The sequence below is a fragment of the Acomys russatus genome, chromosome 27 (genome assembly GCF_903995435.1).
Source record: "Acomys russatus chromosome 27, mAcoRus1.1, whole genome shotgun sequence".
In the NCBI taxonomy this organism is placed as follows: Eukaryota; Metazoa; Chordata; class Mammalia; order Rodentia; family Muridae; genus Acomys; species Acomys russatus.
The window spans coordinates 9946347-9969532 of record NC_067163.1 but is presented as its reverse complement, the minus strand read 5'-3'; the positions used below and the strand labels follow the sequence as shown (position 1 = coordinate 9969532).

At 42.6% G+C, this 23186-nt stretch overlaps 1 protein-coding gene across 1 annotated transcript in view; it reads left to right on the top strand.

Moving 5' to 3' along the window:
- The window catches only part of Csmd1 (CUB and Sushi multiple domains 1), a 1555368-nt gene that overhangs the window by 1440327 nt on the left and 91855 nt on the right, over positions 1–23186 (top strand). The window contains exons 41-45 of the mRNA XM_051170014.1: positions 636–845; positions 14556–14744; positions 19776–19953; positions 21796–21941; positions 22610–22690. Coding sequence (XP_051025971.1) covers positions 636–845; positions 14556–14744; positions 19776–19953; positions 21796–21941; positions 22610–22690 — 804 coding nt within the window. The remainder of the gene's footprint in view (positions 1–635; positions 846–14555; positions 14745–19775; positions 19954–21795; positions 21942–22609; positions 22691–23186) is intronic.

Genomic DNA, 23186 nt, shown 5'->3' with positions numbered 1-23186 from the left:
TTATGGGGTAATATAATGACCCAGTAAACATAAGAATAAGCCTCTAAAAATTATCACATTCATGTACTTGTATTTGTGTATGCATGTACATGTGTGTGCTCACATGCCACTGCAGATGTATGGATGTCAGAGAACAGCTTGTAGGAATTGGTTCTCTCCTGCCATGTGGGTCTCAAGCATTGAATATTTGTCATCAAGCTTAGAAACAAATACTATTACCTAATGGATCATCTCAAAGACCTAAGAATGTGTTTTAAAGTTTGTTTCATATTTTTAATTTAATATTGACTTCTTCTTTGACCAAACCATGATGAACATGCTATGTATGAGGCCATCTTTGTGTTTTCATTATAATTGTTGTTATAGTGATGTAACTTTAAATTACCATTCTGTGAATGATGCCTGTGCGTCTCTGTGGTATGGTACTTGCAGTACTTGTGAGAAATTGACTTATAGATATGAATTTCAGAGACAAAGATCACAGAGTCAAGTAAGCCAAGGTATGTCTTCAAAGATATGGTATTTCCTCCACTATGACCCCCTTTCTCACAGAGATGAAGTGATAATCCCTCTGATCAGCCATGATCTTGGATACATTATCATGAACTTTCTGAAGATTGAACATTTCCCCATAGGTGCACATATCCAATTTCTGAATTTCTCAACTGAAGCCAACCATGACTACCTGGAGATCCAGAATGGTCCTTACCACAGCAGTCCAATGATGGGCCAGTTCAGTGGTCCTGACCTGCCTGCATCGTTGCTGAGCACCACACATGAGACCCTCATCCGCTTCTATAGTGACCACTCACAGAATCGTCAAGGGTTTAAACTCAGTTACCAAGGTAAGCAACAAAATGGATGGATCTACAGATGTTCCATATACTGCATTCAATAAGAAATATCCCTGATTGGTTAAATCCTTATGCAGCCAAATTGATTCCCAAAGCACGTTGGTCTCTGACTTGTGGGGAGACCTTGACTGTCCTGGAACATGGGGCTAAGAGCACAGAGGAGAAGTGCTTAGCCAGGTGAGGGCCTTATGCAGGCCCTGCCATCACCCTAATCTCCTCTCTTCTCTCTTTGCTGACATATCACAACCTCCAGTCTCAGGGCCTTCTCTTCTGTCACTTGTCCCTTATAGGCCTGTTCAAGCCCTCCATTTACCTCCAAATATTGTTAAATCAAATGAAGTTAAAAATACCTATGGCTGACTCAGTTGCTCTCCCCCACCCCCAGCCCCGAAAGGCCTCAGAAACAGGTTTTGGACATTTTATCACAATGACAAGCTAGTATTTAAGGTTTGAATCTCCTGGGTTGTTACTTACCTTCTCATCTAAGATGTAAAATGTTGGAATGGACTTCCAGAAGCAGGGTCTCTGAAAAGAGGGATCCACTGGGAGGAAGCAGAGGGTGGTGGTCTTTTCACTCTCATTCAGGAACTACTGTAGAACTCAGATCATGGGCACTGCATGGAAGAGCTGTGTCTGTCACCCAACCATGCTAGATGTCCTGAGAGTGAGGCAGGTCTCACATATGTAGAGTTCATTACTGCTACCCCCAGTAGAACTCAGGTCCACTGCTCCTGGGTGACCAAGTGTCGAGGCATGGCTAGCTTTACTGGTAATCTAAGAGTGTTTTGGGATGGAAACTTCAAAAGACTAATCTTAATTTGTTGCCATGGCTGTCAGATGAGACTGGAACGCTGAGTCACTGCAGGATTAAGAGCTAGCATGCCAGTGGAGAAGTGTCTTGCTTTAATTCTTTGAAATTTGTGGTGTGTGTGTGTGTGTGTGTGTGTGTGTGTGTGTGTGTGTGTGTGTGTGTGTGTGTGTGTGTGTGTGTATCAGAGAGAGAGAGAGAGAGAGAGAGAGAGAGAGAGAGAGAGAGAGAGAGAGAGAGAGAGAGAGAGAGAGAGAGAGAGAGAGAGAGAGAACTGGGCTAAACCTACAGATATCCCGGGTCTTCTCAAAGTTATGAAACAATTGCCTATGCATAGGCTTAACAAACATTCTTCTAAAAAGCACAGTGCAGGAACTCGTTGGGCACTGCAGAGCTGCTCTGTGCTCTAGTATATTCTGGCACTTGGATCATGCTGGTCCCCGGTGTGGCATGTGAGTTCTGCGCTTGGTAATGTTTCCTCCCCATTACTAAGGGAACTGTATTCTGCTGCCTATGCACTTTAGGGGAGTTCCTGCAGTATGTGAGTCTATTCTTTACTAGGTTGGGGGTCTATGCTCTTGACTGCTCATTAAATGAAGTCAACTTCAGTCCCCACTCATTACAGATGCTACAAACTGCTCTGTCTATCCATACCCTGCCCATGCAAGTGCTGGCATGGATGCTGTGTGTACCACCATGGCAATATTTGATTTCATAATAGGTTCCTTTATGAACTTTGAATTGTAAAGTAGCAGTCTATGGGGGAAACTGGAGTTCTCTGTTTTGGTCCTTTCGCTCATTAATAAAATAATTAGGTAACAGAATCTGAAAGAAACTCAGTGATGATTTTATTATAGTTTAAAAGAGAAACAACAGAACAGGAAAATTTTAAGTATTGTCAGCTTCCAGGAAGAGGGAGAAGAGGGATAAAGCTATGTTTCTTAGAATCAGCCACGTGACGTAATGGGAGTAGCCTCAGAGAAAGAATGAGAAAGCCCAGAGCAGCAGTCAAAGCGACGCAGATTTTGGAGAGAGAAGAAAATTCAGAAAGAAAAGGTCCATGCTTTAAATCACTCAGAAAAGCAGACAAGTTTTACAGGAGTAGACGGAAATGGGTCCCTCAGCAACAGCAATGAAGAAAGGGCTTCTGGGAATAATGTATACATGATCTCATTAAAGGGATAATTATTCCTCCCAATTCTTTAGCATGGATTTGGATGAACCAGCCTTCCTGAGGGCTGGTCTGCTTGCCAGTGATTAATAGATCCAGCTAGATTAATTCATGGTTGATTTCATTGTTTTGGAGGAGATGGTACAAAGTAATGGTTTTTTTATTAAATATTTTTTTTATTTTTTTACATATACATTTATATCATTACACATATGTACAATAAACTACCTTCAGCAAGAAGAACCATGACACAATCAGGAATTATATAAATGTTACATTCTTAGTGTTTTGGCTGTTTGTATTTGACAGCCTTGAAGAGAACATCTTTCCTATCTTGGTGCATCTAAAATTCTGAATGTAAATCAATATTTATCAATCTCTTCATCGTCAACTTAAAATATCTGTCTAGACCTAAAAACATCTTAACCCCTAAACAACTAAGCTTATTTATAAAACTAAACTTGGGGGCAGATCAGAATGTAGTATCTCAACCCAGAGTCAGAAGTAGATTTCATTCTTTTGACCAGAACCCAATTCTTAAGGTGTTCACCAGAAGCCTTTAGTGCCTAGACTGCATTTTCTGCCGTACCTTCACATATAGCCTGCAGTTAAGGGTATTCATTCTAAAAAGTCAAACCCAGACCTTCTTTCCAGTATCTCTGACCTCTGGCCAGACCACAAACAAAGACTTTAGTTTAAACACTTCTGAAATCTCTGGCTACTGGCAAGGGTGTGTGTGTGTGTGTGTGTGTGTGTGTGCGTGTGTGTGTGTGTGTGTGTGTGAGAGAGAGAGAGAGAGAGAGAGAGAGAGAGAGAGAGAAAGAGAGAGAGAGAGAGAGAGAGAGAGAGAGAGAGAGAGAGAGCACTTGCTGTTCTTGTAGAGAACCCATGTTCAGATCCAAGTATTCACAACTGTCTGTAACTCCAGTTCCAGAGGCCATTTTCTGGCCTTCTCAGGCACAGTACACTTGTGATGCACAGACATGCATGCACTTAAAGCATTCATACATATAAAGTAAAAATAAATAAACCTTTTTAAAATCCATGGGGTTTTTTTTTGTTTTTTGGTTTTTTTTTGGTTTTTGGTTTTTTTTTTTTTTTTTGCATTTATTGCAAGGGAGGCGCATGTGCCATGGCACATGAATGGAGGTCAAAGGGTGACTTTCAGGAGTTGTTTTTCTCCTTCAACTGTGTGTGTTGCAGAACTAGAGCTCGGGTCACATATATTATAGCAGCACCAAATGCCTTTACATAATGAGCCACTTTCCCAGTTAATCTCCAGGGTCTCATTACATAAACAGGTCTGGCTTGAGCTTACAGAGATATATCTGCCTATAACTCCAAAGTGCTGGGATTAAAGGTGTGTGCCACCATACCTAGTGCCCTTTTAAACGCAGATCTTATGATAACTCCTTATTTATTGAAGCCTGGAAAGTGACTTGGCCATCAAAATTTACAAAAGACATAGTTTGTTTTTTTTTTTTTTTAACCACAAGCTTCCTTGCTGAAAAAATAAAATAAAATAACAGAGGATTTAACCTCATATACAAAGTTCTTCCACAAGGTGTTAATATGCAAATCACTTCTGACTAAATGCTTTGTCTTCTGCAGTTCTGTGCTGTTGAAAAGAGGCCTTTTCAAAATACCCACTAACATTTTCTGCTCTAAAGGACAAGGATATAGTACTTCAGAGGAATGGCTCCTTTCCTGGGTTGGCAAGTCCTTTCACTTGGCCAGCATCTGTATGGAGTCATTTAAACTTCTGGGCTCTGTGACAGTTTCATTGAGATGAGGGTGATCACCAGGAGGTAGCCTTGTCTACCTGCCTGTGGCTCTGAGATCCTTGCACGGCACAGATGTGATTAAGGAGAGTGCTTGTATATAGCTAACTCTAATTGAGTTGAGGTTGGGCTTGAGGCTTTTTGGGAGCTGACTTCCCTCTTGCACTTGTAGACTTTTGCCTTAAGGGTGGTGCATGTTGGGCCAGGCAGCAGGCTTCAATGGGTCCTCTCCCTTCAGGTAATGCCTGTGATCCAGTGCTTGAATAGACAGCATAATTTGTGTTCCCTTTGAGAATAGCTTTACCATCTCAAAGAATCATGTGATCTAGCTTTGGCCTGTGCTGAGCACTTGCTTCTCAGACTGCCCTTAGACTACAAGAAAGGTTGTAAGCCATGTGTTCAAGAGTGAGGTTCTCATGGCAATTATAAACAGAGGGCTGGACAATTAAGGGTCAAGACCAAGGGCCCAGTGGTTCCCAACTTGCCTAATTCCTATAGCCCTTTAGCCCAGTTCTTCATGTTATGGTAACTCCCCAATTATAAATATTTTTTGCTATTTTATAACTATAATTTGCTACTGTTACAAATTGTAACATAAATATCTGATATGCAGGATTATCTAATATGTGATTCCTGTGAAAGGGTCATTTAACTTCCAACAGAGTCACGACATACAGGTTGAAAACCTCTGCTGCTCTAAGGAACATTTCTGAAAGGATTTTACCCCAGGCTCAGGAGAAGCTCCACTCGGAGCTCAGGCCTTTCAAAGGCAGGGACAAGGCTCTATCTGCCTGGGAGACAGGTCAAAGGTTCCTTATAAACCCTGGATCCTAAACTTTGAAACAAGCTTTTGATGGCTTCAAATGTGGTAAACAGGCCACTGGGGAAAATGTTCTCATTTCTACCACAAACAGAATTCTGCCTATAAAAGGACAAGCTTGGATGCAGGCAGAGTCGACAGCAAACTCTGTCTAGAGAGACTAAGAAAGTCCTCAATAGTTCCTGCCTCACAAATATGTCTGTCAAATATATTGGGCGAGAAGGCTGAAGAAGAATCTCCAACATTATAGAGAGTTTTGGGTGACTATTCAGGTAGAAAACTCTTTCATCTTCTTATTTGGAAAGCCACTAACCTGTACTCCCAGCATACTCAGGTAATCAAGTTTATTCCTTCTCAAGTCTCTGATGGAGTTGAAGGCCATGTAGCTTAGTTTTATAATGAAGTTTAGTTTTTTAGGGGTTAAGATGTTCTTAGGTCTAGAAAGATTTTTTAAGTTGATAATGACAAAATGTGATGGAGATTGATTTACATTCAGAATTTTAGGTGAACCAAGATAGGAAAGATGCTTTCTTTAAGACTGTCAAATACAAATAGCCAAAGTACTAAGAATGTAACATTTATATAATTCCTGATTATGTCATGATTCCTCTTGCTATAGGTAGTCTATTGTATATGTGTGTAATAATATAAATGTATATATAAAAATGAATATATAAATAACCAAAAACAAACAAACAAAAAAGAAGTTTTTATCAGGTTTGCATCTTAGAGGAGCTGTTCTTAAACATGTGGTTGGAGAAAGGACAAGGAAAGGAAGCCCAGGAAGGCCATCTTGACCTGCAGGCTCTGGTGTTGATCCTGGTGAGAGACCCTTACACCCTTACACGGAACCTCAGCTTACCCTCTGCTCTGTCCCTCCTAGCATTCTATAGCCAGACAGACAGCATGGCTGCTGTACCTCCAAATCAGATCCTCGGTCAGACCGGACATGGAGATGGTTTAAACCTCCCTGATGACACATCTCTAGGACTTTAGTCATGTGTCTGAGACAGCATGCTCTGCCTGGGTTGACACTGGGACTAGAAGATGCTTGTTTTGCTTCTGTAATCAAGATACTTTGCCAAAAGAACTAGGTTCCCTCTTCTAAAAGACCTAAGAAGGTGAGAGCAAAGGGCTAAGGCACTGTGGGTCGCCTCTAATTGCACTCACATTAACTCTTCTTTTGAGGGTCAGGTTCACATTTGAATTATCTCACAGGAGAAATAGTAGCTGAGGTCCTTGGGAGCCCAGCAATAGTGCAGACTCGGGTTCAGTTTATAGTGAGTTTTAGCTGTTGTGCGTACTTCCTTGCTGGAGCTAGGTGACCTTTGCCAGGGATTAAGGGAGATACTGGTAAATAGAAACTTACATTAGGAGATTCCCTAGGAATGCTGAATTTAGGCTTCTATTACCCAATAACAGCCCCCATCTGTTCACCTGGTCGGAGTCCTTTTGTTTAGGACATTGTCAACAGCACAGCTATTTTGAGAGCCCTCTTTGGATCTAATAATGTTGATGTATTGACTTTCATTATTAATGATTATCTTACAGTTGGTTACCCTAGAGTATATCTCGGTGTTAGCATGATTTTGATATCTGAGTCAATATAAAGCTATTGCATGGCTGTGCCTCAAACCATTGGCCAACTCCAGCAGGTGCAGCACTTCTGAAGTGTCTTTTTTTTTTTTCACTTCCCTGATTCTGTATCCAACATTTCAGGTTCCTTGAAATGAAACTAAGTTCAAGTCCTCAGATACAGAGATTCACCCTAGCATTGCCCTCCAAACTACTTCATCTCATAAGATTTTACTGTTTGTTGGTTTACTTTCAGTCATTTCCAGGTCTCTAGTAATTGTTTTAATCCAAGCTGAATTACTTGTTAATCTCATATGAAGCCTACTTAGGAATCACCTAGATAAGAGGTCACCTGCTGCTAAGGTTTGTGATTTTAGGAATTAACAATGCCTGTAATTAGACGCCACATAATTTAACGGGTACCCCATAGTTAGGCTTTTCCTTCTTCTTGAATATTAAAATGTGGAAGCATTTCCCCTGGATAAGACATTGGGGTTCAGTGAAGCCTTCCGCTTTTCAGTGGAGACAGGCTCTAACTCCATGTAGCTGTGCTCAGAGATATCACTTGCTTGGCCTTCTGAAATCCAGACCTACAATTACTTTTGAAGGCATCTAGTTGACTGAGCAAATATTTTATGTAGATGACACTTATTTTAAAATATTCACGTTAAAGATGTCACTAAAAGCACAATTTATTATAATTCATTTTTTATGACTAGAAAGCATGAAAATCAGTTATATAATGAGGAATGACAGTATGAACTTGAGCCGTGTTTATTTCTGGCTGCCATGTCTAACAGGGATGCTGCTGCTGGTCTGCTAGAGCTTGTCATCGTATAAAGTGTAGAAATTGGCAAACGGACACTGACAATGATTTGTTATACACAGGGACATCCCTAGTTTGTGCACAAGGTTTATAAGCTTTGGGTACAATCAATAACTCATAAGAAGGTGCATATATCACAAAGACACGTCCTGTCATTCACAGTGATGTTGCAGTGAGGATCTTATTCCTCAGCTTTGTCGCATAGTCTTGGCTGCTTAAAGATCAAGCATGCTACTTGTGGTTAGAGGTGCCAAGAAGTTAAAGGACTTAGAGAAAAGGCTTTGCTAGGTAGCGTGAAACGTTTGTGTCCCGCTCCTAAGTGAAGCCTTGGGAAGAGTGAGCGTGTGGCTGTTTCCTGTGGAGCTGGGTGTATCAAAACTGAAAGTGAAACAGACAGTAGCACGATCACGGCTGGTCTCGTTGGCTGTCACAGGCACCACTTAGAGAACACTGAGACTGGGGTGGATGTGGATAGTAGCTGTTCTCTCAGCTTCACACAAAGAGTGAGGCCAGCCACACACCTTACTACCATGGTGCTTGGATTGGGAAACTACCTGGGAAATTCTGTCATGTTGACTAACTTCCTTTTCCTTTAGATATGGCTTTCAGAGATGTTGAGTTTATCATCTATCTATCTATCTATCTATGTTCCTATCGTATAGCTAGCTATCTTTCTCTTCTGTATTATAATGCCTCCTTGAAATAATAACTGTTTAATTATGAAAATCTTAAAGATAAATTTGTGTACTTCAGCCATCAGAAGTAAATATATATCCAGTGTCGTGTTCCTTATTTTTTGTGATATATATATATATATATCAGACATATTTCTAATGACCACAGGATATGGAAAATCTGCTTCTTAATGGTTAAAATGAGAAAGCTGTATGTTTTTGTGTGAATTAGCTCTCTCTCTTTCTCTCTCTCTCTGTGTGTGTGTGTGTGTGTGTGTGTGTGTGTGCATGTGCGCCAGCCAACCAGTCTTCAAGAGCAGCCAACTTGGATAACTTGCAAGCTTATGTGTGTACTTGCCCAAGAAATTGTGTGGGCTACCATCTGTAGCTTAGATGCTATTAGGAAAAGAAAAACCTCTTTTTCCAACTATTATGATAGCCTGCGGCTGTTGGCATAGAGTTTCAAGCTGAAAGGCCACTTTAATTCCCCAATTCAAGCCTGTCACAGAGGCTGATTATTGGGTAGAAATGGCACTGCCTTCAGCCCCAGCTTCATCCATCCCTAAAGAAAACCCAATTATAGTTCTTAAATTATCCAGCAAGCTTTACAACAAAATTAATAAAGTGGTGTGTGTGTGTGTGATGTTCGCTAGGGATAGCTATGTGTGTGTGTGTGTGTGAGTGTGTGTGTGTGTGTGTGTGTGATGTTTGCTAGGGATAGCTATGTGTGTGTGTGTGTGTGTGTGTGTGTGTGTGTGTGTGTGTGTGTGTGTGTGTGTGTGTTCACCAGGGATAGCTATTGACCATGACCTTGTTTATTTAGTTCCACAGTTGAGTGATACTTGTGTGTCAAGCCTCCAGGGCAACAATAAACCCTGAATGACACTCCCAGTGAAAACTAGGTTAGATTGGAGGTAGTTTCATTTGCTTCTCCTTTTCTGAGAATGGGCAATCAGCCTTCATTTTGCTTTTTTCCTTCAGGGTGTTACTAGAAATCTTATTGACTGCATGGAAGGGTACACTTTTTTTTTCCTCTCTTCTTTCTTTTTTTTCATCACATTCATTGTGTCCAAAGTAAAGCTGAGTTAGAGGAGGTGATTTCATTTTTTAAAAAGTATATTGAGAAAGCAGCTTTGACCACAGCATGGAATTTCCCTCAGAAAGCAGGCATCTACAGAGTCATTTGAGGCTCAAGCAACATTGTGAGTGTGAATGGCAGATACAGTGTGGATGCACACCTCTGCTTCTCAGGAAAAGGCTCCATCTGCAGCTTAGAATGAGGAGGCCCTTGAGAGGAAGAAGTGGCCCTGAAGTGTGTGGCTTACAGAGCTCTCTCAGGAGAGATGCAGTTAAGTGACAGATTGTGGGTGCCAGGTAAAGGTGTGTGTGTGGTGGCAGAGGAGGGGGGAGCAGATCAGAGTCGGCTTTTGGAGTTCTTAGTCCCATTAGGTAAAGAATTTACAACTGGATCAAACAAGTTTTAGTCCATTTTATCAGAGTTTAAAAGAAAAACACATCTCATGGTAGGCAGCTGTGAATGTCAGCAGTTGTATGGCAGAGACAGTAGAGAGGATGGGGTGGAGGCTGGGCTATTTAAGCTAGCATGGAGGTCAGACACATGGTGACAAGAAGCCCCATGGCAAGAAGGGAAGTCTTACAGAAGAGTAAGGAAGTCCAAAATGTTAAACAAAAAACCCAGAATGTTAAGGAAACCATGGTTGGAAAGAGACATAAAGGAAAGAGGGAAAGTTAGGCAGATGTAAACCTCTATATGGCTATAGGCCATAAGCTTCTACACTAGGGCTAGATTCTAAGAAGGAAAAGTTCAGCGCTTCATTAATGGACTACTCACCGTACCCATCTCCTTTGCATGGCGTAAGTTGAGTTCACCTCCCCAGGGGTGACCCTTAGCCAAAGCAATTGACCCACTCACCTGGGATATTAGGTCTCTACCAGGCCAGAGACTCTAGTATCCAACCAGTAGGTTGTTCTACATTTAAATCATTTATATTTACATCTGGATTCTGCACAAGGGAGAAAACATATATGACACATCATTTTCTTCGTATCTGCTTCCCTGTGCAGGGCATAACCCAACCCTGGCTCCTGAGAACAGTGGAGTCGGCTTCTTCTAGACTGCTTGTTCCCTGCCCTTCTCTGGGGACTTTGTCTGGATAGAGCCCTTTTCCCAACTCTAGTCCCTGTGGGATCCAAAGACAAGGGTTCTTTTTGGATATCTGATATTCTAGATTCTCTTCTAGCTCGTGTTTTCTCACTCTTGATCACTGAAGATGCTTTTGAGGCTCCTTAGAGATACTATGTAATTGCATGTATAACAATTATTAAAGCCAAGTAAGGCTGGTAGCGCAGATTTCAGGTTTTTAAAATTAGCATCCACTGTTGACGCTCCTTTTTAAAACTCTATTTTATTTGGAGGTATTGATGCCTCTACCTCCCTTCTACCAACTCCTTAATTCTGGGTATGAGAAAGAAGGTTAGTGGAGCTACTTAGGGTCAATTAGGCTCTTTTAGGGACAGTACCAATCTCTGTCAACAACAAATGCATCAGGCAGCCTTCTCCAAGCAGTTGCATTGAAACTTTTTTCTCTGTCTATCTCCAAGCCAGGACACTGTCTGTCTTTGGTCTCTCTAAACTGCTATCCCCTACATGCCACACACCACCATTGCATGCCATGCTTTCTCTCTCCAGGCTCTCCTATTTATCTTCCTCAGAGCCCCAGACCACACCCCTCTCTGTGCTGCATGAGGCAGGCTGTTATCAGCTGGCAAAGAAAAGTGGCAAGAGGCAATTATCAGCTGAGGACATACTAAAGCCCAAAGTAAAACTCCACAAAACATGTTCACATAGCATAACTGAGTTTACAGAGAAACAAGAACTTCCTTTAAAATCCACAGTCAAGTTCAACCAGGGAACTTGATTTCCATCTGTGAAGCTTCTTCCTGATGCTGAAGAAGAATGAAGGACACACACTAGAATATGCCCCTACAATTCAGGTGTGCCCTGTCTCACCTTTGGTCCATCCTCAGAACCCCGCTGTAAGCTTCCCTTTATTTACTTATCTCCTCTCTGTGGCAGAATACTTGAGATGAACCTGTTAAGAAACGGCTGGTTTTAGAGATTCAAATAACTGCCACTTGGTCCAATGTGCCTGGGCAGAGCTTCAGGACTGAAGTGTGTGGCAGAGGAACCTGGAGTGATGGCTCAGCAGTGGTTAGAGCATGTGTGTTTCTTCCAGAGGACCTGAATTCAATTCTAAGCCCCCATATCATGTGGCTGATGCACCTGTAACTATAACTCCAGGGTATCCAATACATCTACCTCCATGGGCACCCACAAACATGGCATATACTCACAGAGACACACCTATAAGCATGACTTACAATAAATAAATTTTTTTTTAAAAGGAAAGAGAAAGAGAAGCAAACTGGGGAGTTAGTATGTCCTTGAAAGTCACCCAAAATGTTGACTTTGTTTAGCCATTTAGCCCTTCCTAAAGCTTTTACAACTTCTACTAATAGGCCATCAGCTGGGGACTGTATTAAAACACATGAGGCTGTGAGAATCTCATATTGAAACCATGACAAGTTGACAGTATTGTAAACTAAAGATGTACTTAATACATGGGTCTATGGAGCATCTCAGAGTACCATCACAACACACGGTAGAGTGTGATTGGTTTCTCCTAGCAACCTCAGTGCTGGCTGGGATCCGAGGCTCCCTGTCACTGCCCACAGTCACAGGAGAGGATTCTGCCACTCACTAGCCCAGGAGAAGAACCAAATTGGGAACTGAAACCATGGTATCTCTTCCACACCACTGTAAGTTGAAAACACTTAACTGTCAGTCCTGCACTATGTGTATTCAATGTTATGAGACCATGTATCAGCTGTTATTTGATTAGGCTTTTGGGTCACCTTAATATAAATAGTGGCACGATGGACATAGGTTAAACGTTTAGCTTTCTCCCCTTTGGAATTATCCTCAGGACATAGATTTCTGCAAAGTGTGCTGCCAGAGTAAGTACTGAACATAGTCTTCCCATGGTATTGTCCAGATTGCTCTCAGAAGGGTATGGCCAATTATGCTGTCTTAAATGAGAAAGCCAATGACCCCTGACTACTGTACACCATCATCCTGAAGAGAAAGTATACCACAGTCATGCCTCTGCAAATAAGAGTAAACCATTGATAATGATGAAGTTTTGTAACACTTAGTGTTTGGCAAATGTTCTTCAAGACCCTCTACATAGAAAGTACACAGATGCTTCAGATTACAGTTCCCATTGGATATGTCCGCTGGGCATCTTCCTACAGGGCCTCATAGGAACACTGAGACCCTGAGCATAGAACACCACCCAGCAGATACTGAGACCTGCCTCTTAGGTCTAAGCTTCCATCTGCCTCCCACTCCAATGCTGCAGCTTCATTTGATGAGTGTCCTTGTGGTGTGCTTGGTTGTTTCCCCCAGCATGCTGTTAGCCTTTGGTTTCATTTCCCCTATGGTCTCTTAAACTTCAGGTAGTTCATACAAAGACAGAAAGTCTTTGTATTTGATGCATCCCAGCCCAGTATTTACTTATGAATTCCAAGCCACACATTCATTTCCACTGGTGGAACAGACAGCTAGTTTATATGCACATCGGGGTACCACGTCACACTTTTGTGAGTCTCCCACATTTTTCCCATTATCCTTCAGTGTTCTATGGTCTGTGAGAGGATATCCAGGATTCCTGTTCTTTCTAACAATGCCTGAGAGTCTCATCTGGTGTCTGAGTTAAATATGTTTCCATCACTGTGACAGATTATCAGGAGAAAGCATCATAGCAGAAAGGGATTAATATGGCTCATGGTTGCCTGGGCCCTGTGTGCTTAGATAGAATGCCATGGTGATAAGAATGTATGGAGAAGGCTGTATACTTTATGGTGGGTAGGGAGCGATGTGAGAGGAAGGGACCCGAATAGGTACAATCATCCCAGTCATACATCAATGGCCATTCCTCTAGTTAGAGCCTCCCCCTAAACTTTCCACCTCTGCCTCCCTACTTGCTGATGGCCTGTGCACTTCATGATGGGGAGGCTAAGCATCCTCCTCCTCCACAGCTGCTTCTGCAGTATGTCCATGTGGCTTTGAAAAGAGAGTCAGGATGTTCTCATATGCACTAGTGGCTCCAGAGACAGAGAGATAGCAGCCTGGGTAAGAGCCGTCTGCCTGTGGGGGTTTGTTTAGCCCTGAGAGTCCATTAGCCAGAGTCACACCTGATGCGCAGAGTAGCTCACACTCCGGATCTGTGGGTAAACTTGTAGCCATAGAACGGGAGCAGCACACGCTGTCATCCTAGCATCTTTACTTGGAAATGTTTATATATTTAAGGCAGCCTCTCACTCCGAGTCTTTGGTGGCCTCAGACTCAGGGAGCTCCAATTATCTCTACTTTTTTAATGCTTCAACTAAAGGTGCGAACCGCCGTACTCAGAAGTACATAATTCTTTTTAATGATAAGCCACAATCGTTATTACAGCATTTATGCAGAGTCATTGTTAGCTTTGTGATTCCATGGTTTGGTTTTTCTAGAAAAATAAAATAAAGGGGATTTCCTATATTGTTTGCACTAAGTGACTGCGTTAAACAAAACAAAGCATAGTTTGCACCCAGAAGCACAGAGAACGGCAGTGTGTCTCCCTCACAGTCAGAGAAACACCAGGTCAACCTTCACTCAGCATTTCTGACCGGCCTTTTAGTTACTGTGTCTATCACTTTCTAACTTAGCTTAGGTTTGCGGTTTCTTGCCAAGGTACTAAACTTTGTCACCTTTCTTTTGTGTGTGCGCTGTGAGTGTATGGATGCACACACTAACAGTTATCCTATTAGTCATCCCTTGGCTCTCTCATGGTGGCACCTGAGACTTGGAAGAGACAGTTTTCAATGTTTACATCCTTGGGAGCTGATTGCTCCTATGTCCCTCCTCTATAGTCCTTTGGAGCCCAGTGCCTGCTGGGAGCTCGATGCTGTCTGTTTCTCGTTTCAGCTTACGAGTTACAGAACTGCCCGGATCCACCCGTGTTCCAGAATGGGTTCATGATCAACTCGGATTACAGCGTGGGCCAATCGATCTCCTTCGAGTGCTATCCAGGGTACATCTTGCTTGGCCACCCTGTGCTCACCTGCCAGCATGGCACTGACAGGAACTGGAACTACCCGTTCCCACGGTGTGACGGTAAGGTCCCATCTCTCTCGGGGACAACTGCACTTCTCATGGGGAATTCTGTGCAAGGACTATTCAGTGACTGTGCAGTTCTTCATTAGTTCAGTCAGCAGATTTGTATTGATGATCTCCTACAACATACTCTACTCGTGTTTCAGGAAGATATCACATTATGGGGAGTTTAAGGAATGAACAGTCTTTGAGGATAAGGAAACTGTAAAGACAACAAAGTGTTAAGTACAAACATTTAGAACTCAACCTCAGACACAGGAGCCTGTCAATCATCACAGACCCCCCAAAAAAGAAAATGGGAGATAATAAGGCTCTTTAACCTTCACAGAAGTTACAGTGGACAGCAATGATAAAGGATTTAATCCTGCAAAGTCTTTTTTTTTAATTATTAGCTGCTTGTTTTGTTGCTGTGACAAATTTCTTGACAAAGGCAACTTTAAGAAGGAAGGGCTTATTCTGACTACAGTTTTGACATCCTTCACGTTGAGAAGCCTTGGTGGCAGGAATGTGGAGGCAGCTGGTCACACCTTCATGTTGAGAAAGCCATGGTGGCAGGAACGTAGAGGCAGCTGGTCACGAGGCATCCCGTCAGGAAGCAGAGAGGGAGGGCTCCTGGAATTCGGTCAGCTTTCTCCCTCTTCACTCAGCCCATGGGATGGCACTGTCAACAGTGGGAGTAGATCTAGGAAACCCCTCACAGCTGTGCCCAGGGGGCTGTTTCCATGTTGAGATTAAGTCCCTTCTAGTTGACAGTGAAGATTACCCATCACACTGCCATTTATGCGATTGTTATAGTAATCCCATTTTGCATTTCTGTTGCAGCAACTAGTTCATGTTTATAGGGGACCTTGCAGGACTCACAGCATTTGCTGCTCAGAGACAGAACACTCTAGGAGGAAGAAACAGCATTAGCAGAAGCACACAGTAGGAATTCTTCCAGAAAGCTGAAGCCTAACTATGGGTTGTTTGGCCCCTGGCTGTTGTAAGGACCCAGGCTTGGCTGCCTGTTCTCAATAGACTGACTAAAGAAACAAGAAATTGTGGAACGTTTCTATTCACTGTGGTCATATTGGGATGAGGAATAAAGGAATGGTGACCTGCAACCACCAAGTCTATCCTTGAGGTCCCTGACGTGAGGCTTAGTTTTAGACAGAAGAGTTACAAATCATTAACTACGGTCCTGATCGCCAATGACCATCATTGTCTGTGCTCCTGCCCCTGGTGTAAGGGGATCTCACAAGTTATCAGAATTCTGAGGCTGTGGCTGCCACCAGGTCCTGGATTTTTCTATCTCCCAGTGTGAGATGCCTGGGGAAATGTCAATTTCTTGCCCCCACATTATTTCAGTAGCCTAATATCCACAGGGAGGGCACAGTTCTGTCTTCAGAGTACCTCCATCAGCCAGGCAGGATGGTTCCATGGTGACTCTGGTTTCTAGGAACTCCTGGCATCTGGGTACTGAGCATCTTTAGAGTATGGTAGATCTAGACTCACAGCCTGTTCTGCCTCTGAGAAGAAATTGCACTGTCTTGTTCCACTGTGGAGTCCTACTTTTAGGATGACTTAGGCATGTCTGCAATGCCAAAGTAAAACAAACTGTTGAGGCATAGCATCTGGGAGGAGGGGTCTGTGACAGAGAACTCACTGTCTAGCCTGGAGCCAGCGTTACACAAGCAGCACCTTTGAATGAATGGTAATGAAATCCTCCAACTCCATGGCCCTTTGAAATGCTAAGCACCTCTATCTCACAGGAAGGAAAGGTACCTAGCTGTGACTTTTTACTGAAGCAGGAAAAATGAAAAATATAAGTGTGTGGTGTGCTTTTTAAAACCCATCTCATCTATATATTTGATTCTGATAAATCTTAAGAACAGCTATAAAAATTAGAAGCTTCCTAGCTCTGTTTTAAAATTCAAATACTTATTTAGTTACATATGACATAATGGTTTTGAATGAGTCTGGGTTTTTTGTTTCTTGTTGAGATATTTTATATAATATTTACACCTACTTTTCCTTTGAGAACTCTTGTTCAGGGGTAAGGGTACTGTTCAGGGCAATGCGTGCAACAGACTTTGAACATAAGAAGACCATGTATTCAACCCCGTCTTGCCCCAAGTAAACTAAAGAAGGAACCATGACCATGCCCTCTCAGATTGACAGCTGTCGATTGCTGTGAAATAATCAGAAATTCCATCTTTGCTGATTTCCAGTTTTAACTTTAATCCTTTAAATTCACATATGAGAGTTTAATTTCTTCATATACATTAATATTAACAGGAAATTAAATACTTTATTTTTAAGCTTGGTTTTCTAATATAGAGAAAACTGTGAGTATCATCAAGACCCTGTATTGTTTGGTGTAGCTTACATGTGATCTTATCTTCTTTGGCCTTCTCTTTATATTTTACAGTATTTTGGTTTTGTGTGTATATATATATCTGGGGATAATATAAATATGCACATGTGTAGTATGTGCAAATGTGTGCAGGTTAGAGGCCAGCATTGGTTGTCTTCCTCTGAACTTTATTTTTTCAGTTGACAAGATCTCTCACTGAGCCCATAACTCACTGTTAAGCTATACTGGCTGGCTAGTCAGTGAGCTCTCAGGGTCACAGATGCCACCACACAGGGCTATTTCGAAGGCTCCTAGGGAAGCTAAATCCCTCAGTGCAGCCCACGACTGGGAAAAGATGTTGGAATTATCTAAGGAAGTTGTGTGGCTCTCCAGAGTCAATGCGAGATAGATAGTATATTGACTGCCTACTTTGGTAAACCCATCCAGTTCCAGTGCCACACCTCTCTGATGTAGCTAAGTGCGTAGTGTAGTGGTGACTGACAGATGGCCACCTGGGCAGCTCCCAGCGTTACTGCCCTAAGCCCTCTGGCTTGTCCTTCTGGACCAGGCTGGCTCTGCACTGCTCATTCAGTAGAGGCTCCGGCATGCTTCTGAGCTGTCTCTCTGGCCAAACCCCTCACTAAGCAAGGATGTGCTGCACAGCCTCACATTCTGGCTAAGATCGAGCGCAACATTACATGTCAATTCTTAGCAATAATGTCATGAATTTTAAAATATACTGAAGCATACCAGTCATGTGAAAATCATATCATAACTTCACTCCTGAATTCAGTGCGAAGGACTATACAGGGTCGTCTGAGAAGGTTCAATATAGGTTAAGCATTCTCTCCATGTTGGATTAAATTTTCAATCATTAGCAAACAGCTTTAACACAAAAGTCACTGTGCCTGTGAAATGCTAAAGCTAAAGCAGAGTTCTTGTTTTCTAAGGATTGCGGACTATTGTGATGTCACTCACTCTCTCTGCAAGGCTGCATGGTTTCCCTGCACAGAGAACACAGCATCCTGTGACCCTCACCCAGCATTCCTTTTGCAATTCATAAAGTCTCTCCCCTTCAGCCAGACACACTTCTGTGCAGGGCAAGAGCACTCCCCTTAGTTGAGGCAGTAAGTGGCTGGTGAGGGCAGTGTGGTGTGAAGCCATTTGTAGATCCCCAGTCTCAGCTGGCTCTACCCCTCACCCATTGGCGGTCAGAATGAGGCTCTGAGGGATGTTTGTTCTTTTGTGTTTCAAATCCAGGCCAGTCCAACTCCAAACCCCATTTAATCATTCCACTGTCAAATTTCTAGAAAGCTCTACATAACCTGTTCTCTTCTCTGGTGATGTATGGTTGAGCCATTTCAGTCTCTTTGGCCATTTATTGAAACCAGCATGTGACTTGATGTCTGCTGTTATCATCATCACCACCCCCTTCTCTCCCTCCCTCCCTCCCTCCACCCTCCCTCCCTCCCTCATCTCTCTCTCATGTTGTGTTGTATTTTTACTTAATCTAAATTCTAAGATTTTTGTGACAACATTTTGACATTCATGGAAGATTCTTGGTGGTGACCGCTACTCTTGGCTTTGGAGTGACTTCCAAGTTGGCTTGTGGCTGTCACTGCCCAGTCTTCACTTAAATGAAGTATAATAATTGGTTTGGGTCAACTTAACACAAACCTAGACATATCTGAGGGGAAGGATTCTTAACTCAGAAAATGCCCCCATTCGACTGGTCTGTAGGCAAGTCTTTAGGGGCATTATCTTGATTAGTGGTTGATGTGCTAGGGCTGAGTCCACTGTGGGTGTTCTTCCTCAACTGGCCTCCTGAATTCTCTATAAAAAGCAATTTGAGATAGCCTAGGGGAGCAGTCCAATAGGCAGCATTCTTCCATACACTTGCACTTCAGCTCCCGCCTGTGGGTTTCTCCCTTGAGTTATTGCCTTGGTTTTCCCTCATGATAGGCTGTAAGACGTAAGCTGAAATAAACTCTTTTCTTCCCCAAGTTGCTGTTAGTCATGGCCTTTATCAGGGCAGTAGAAAGCAAACACATGCACATCAGGCTGTAGTTAATATGTGATCATCTCACTTTTCCAGAAGTAAAATAGTTGCCATAGCAACAATAAATGTCAATTTAAAGTAGAGTCAAAATAAACCAATTGCTGTGTCTGCATATAACTAAATATTGGTAGATTTGGCAGCGTTTTTTGTGAGGTATTCTTAATAAAGTTTATCTTGCTTCTTCAGGTACAGATCTGCAAAGAGTTGATAATGTCTTTGTTTTGAGGCGAATAGGCTTAACTGCCACTCTTTTAGGGGCTTAAATAGGCTTTAGCAAAGTGGCAGAAAACAAAACCTAAGTTCCCCACTTGTGTCTGATTTCCACATAAGCCATCGCACTGGACAGCCCAATGGATTATCAGCTCAGCCACAGGTGATGACTGACAGCATTTCTCTAATCGTATGGGAATGACTGTCCTGGGGGATTTTGAAGAATATATTAAGTGGGACTGAGATAACTTATAAGTATAATTGTCTCGAAGTTTCCATACTTGGGGGGAATAAGTTGGACAAAGAAGTAACTGGCATACTTCACAGTTATTTCTTGCAAGGGGAAATTTTGACTTTAGACACCAGAGTCATTACCTACTTCTGAAAATCAACCATCTTAGCTTATTTTCAGTGTCTCCCTTTTCAGCTCCCTGTGGATATAATGTGACATCACAGAATGGTACCATTTATTCCCCTGGATTTCCTGATGAGTACCCAATTCTGAAGGACTGCCTATGGCTGGTCACTGTCCCTCCTGGCCATGGCGTGTACATCAACTTCACCTTGTTGCAGACGGAGGCTGTAAATGACTACATCGCTGTCTGGTATGACTCCTCCCAGGAAATAGCAGTCCCTGCTGGTGGTGGCTTAGCACTTGCACTTTGTTAGGTTATGTGTTTACAAACGATTGTTCTGGGCATATCTTGAAAAAAGAATTCACCAACAAAATCAAGTCGTACGGAGGGAATTTCAAGCCATATGTATAGTTTGCTATTAGATAGATATAACCAGATTGTTGCAATGTATAGGAACAGTCATGATTATTTTATTTCACATTCTGCTTTCAATAAATTATTGATAATTAAAAAAATATGGCCTTACTCTCTAATACAGGCTAGGCTTGAACTTACGGATGTCTCCTTGCCGCAGCCTTCTGAGTACTTGAGTTGCGTGTGCCACCAAACCTGGCTTATTCCACATTTTTAAGGAGGTGTGTGTGTGTGTGTGTGTGTGTGTGTGTGTGTGTGTGTGTGTGTGTGTGTGTGTGTAAGGGTATAAGGGCAATACATGTATATATACACACACACAGTCTTATGAATATATTTACAGAAGAGCTGTTATGTGCTTTCCTTTTAATGCATGCGTGAAAGAAGAGCCAGAAAGTGTTTACTCAGGGCATTCCACACCCTGGATGGCACAGGCCTGGCTTCCCATGAGCCTTGCAGAGGAATCTGAGTCAAGATGTGTTGAATACGAATCTAGTAGGTGGAACCTACGGAAATGACATGCTCCACCTTAGAGATCTCAGGTGCAATTTAAAGGGGGAGATGAAATAAGTATTCTTCCTCATACTATGATGGGAGAGCCAAAAGATACCCCTAGGGTACCAGGAGTGTAGCACTGTTGAATTAATGGGTAACCTGTATGTGTGCAGTTGTGATGTGATATGTAAGTATCTGTCAGTGCATGTATCTGCATGTGTGGCATATCTATATGTTTGTGTGCATGTTTGTGCCCATCTGTGTTGTATTCTATGTTTATGTGTCTGTTTGTAAATGAATACTTTTGTATACATGTATCTATACATAACTGCTTGTGTCTTTTTATGTTTGCCATATGTGTGTTGTGTGTATCTATATTTGAATGTATGAGTATTTTGTGTTTGTATCTATATTGTGTCTGTATGGGAATGTATGCTTCTGCCTATTGAGTGTCTATGTGTGTCTGCCTGTGTGATATATATATGTGTGTGTGTGTGTGTGTGTGTGTGTGTGTGTGTGTGTGTGTGTGTGTGCATGGAGGGTGCATCATGTGCCTGAATTCTTACTACAGCTCAAGGAGCAATGGAAAGTAGCCTGGGCCAGAGGAACAGATACTACAGGGCCTTAACATTTTATCTAAATTATGAGAGGTGAGGGGGGAGGGGAACACATGCAGAATTTAAACACAGAATCACTGCGGATGATGCATCTTCAGTCCTAGGGGAAGCTACTTTCCCTGCAGCAAACAGTAGGACCACCAAGCAGTAGAGCCATGTAGATCCTGCTGCGTGGAATCCAGTCACAGCAATTCATGTATGTTTACTGCCTACAATCAGAATGCAAATAAAGGAGAGAGACGGTGCATGACGGTGAACCCCTGGACACCAGATATCCTATTACTAAAGTCAGTGCCAGGGGAATACCATATTTTAATTTTAGTATTTTGATTTGCCTATAAAACTTTTCATAAATGTCATTCATGAGAAAGTGGGTACCGTGTTTACTTTAACATGTAGCTGTTGGTTGCTGACAGTGCAGAAGTGTCTCTGAGGAGGCCAGGATGCACTGGTATTTCTAGATCAGCCTTGCATTCTTTCTGCGCACTAGCTGTATTGGGGAGCTGACTGCACAAGCTCAGCTGTACCACTGAACTTTTTCCTCTGATGAGCCCCATTTCTTTCCCAGGGATGGTCCTGACCAGAACTCACCTCAGCTCGGGGTCTTCAGTGGAAACACCGCCCTGGAGACAGCGTACAGCTCCACTAACCAGGTCCTGCTCAAATTCCACAGCGATTTCTCCAATGGAGGCTTCTTTGTCCTCAATTTTCATGGTCAGTTTATTTTTACTTCCGTGGCTGGGCCGTCGAATCCCAGGAAATCTTTCCACCATGCCAACACACTTTATCTCCAGCTGTCTGAGACCCTGTTGGATTGTCCGATGTGGACATCAGAGTGTCCTGGAAACCTTTCGTAGGGGCCAATATCTCTGTTGTCAGTTCATTTCATCAGGTCATGTTGGCAGCTACCTGGGGTTTGTTCCTGCATAAATACAAATGAGAACCTTATTGTAGAGACCACTGTGATGCACTTGACTTATGTGCAGGTTTGCATGTCCCTGACTCTAAGGAAATGCCATAGAAACCGTCATATATTGACCCATGGGGCAACAGCAGCCTCATGATGTCCTTGAGGACAGTAGGGCAAGGTCGCCAGCCCCTTGCCTTCTATGATCCCAAAATGCTCCTCATGACAAGAGACATATAAGCTTATCTAACCTAGCCATGCTATGATGGGTCATTTCAGTGGTGGTTTCTAAAAGAGGGGAAGTGGCTGTCGTACAATTAGATGTCTTTATCCCCTGGGCTTCAGGTACTGTTAGGCATTTAATAGTAAAAGTCAGTCTTTGGGGAGAGTGATTTACACATGCGTATAGGCTTGTTACTTGATCATTCAGAAAAGATGACCACAGCTGTTACCATCTTTCATGAATCTACTGTAGCATTTCAGCTGAAGAGGTGCCCACCCCCGCCGGCAGTGCCGCAGGCTGACCTGCTTACCGAAGACGAAGACTTTGAAATAGGTAACCCTTCACTGCTTTCCTTGACTCCACAGCATGAGAACTGCCTTTTTATAGATTCATCCAATGCAGACTTTAGGCAAGCTGGTAACCATAAGGGAAAACTGTCCCAAAACATTGTAGGGCCTTCTGCTGAGGCTACGGAGTAAATTGCTTACTTTGGTGGTTTGTTTTGTTCTTGACATTTCAAAGCTTTTGCTCTGAGGCATCACTACTATTATTCTTTACCTTTCCAGAGTCTGACTTTGAATGTGTCTAACTGCAAATGATGACCATCAAAAGAGAAGCCACTGTAGGATGTACATAATGAAAATACTTGGAAATATTAACACTGCTTTATTTCTTTTTTTTTAAAATTAATTTATTCTTGTTACATCTCAATGTTTATCCCATCCCTTGTATCCTCCCATTCCTCCTCCCCCCCCCCATTTTCCCATTATTCCCCTCCCCTATGACTGTTCCTGAGGGGGATTACCTCCCCTTGTATATTCTCATAGGG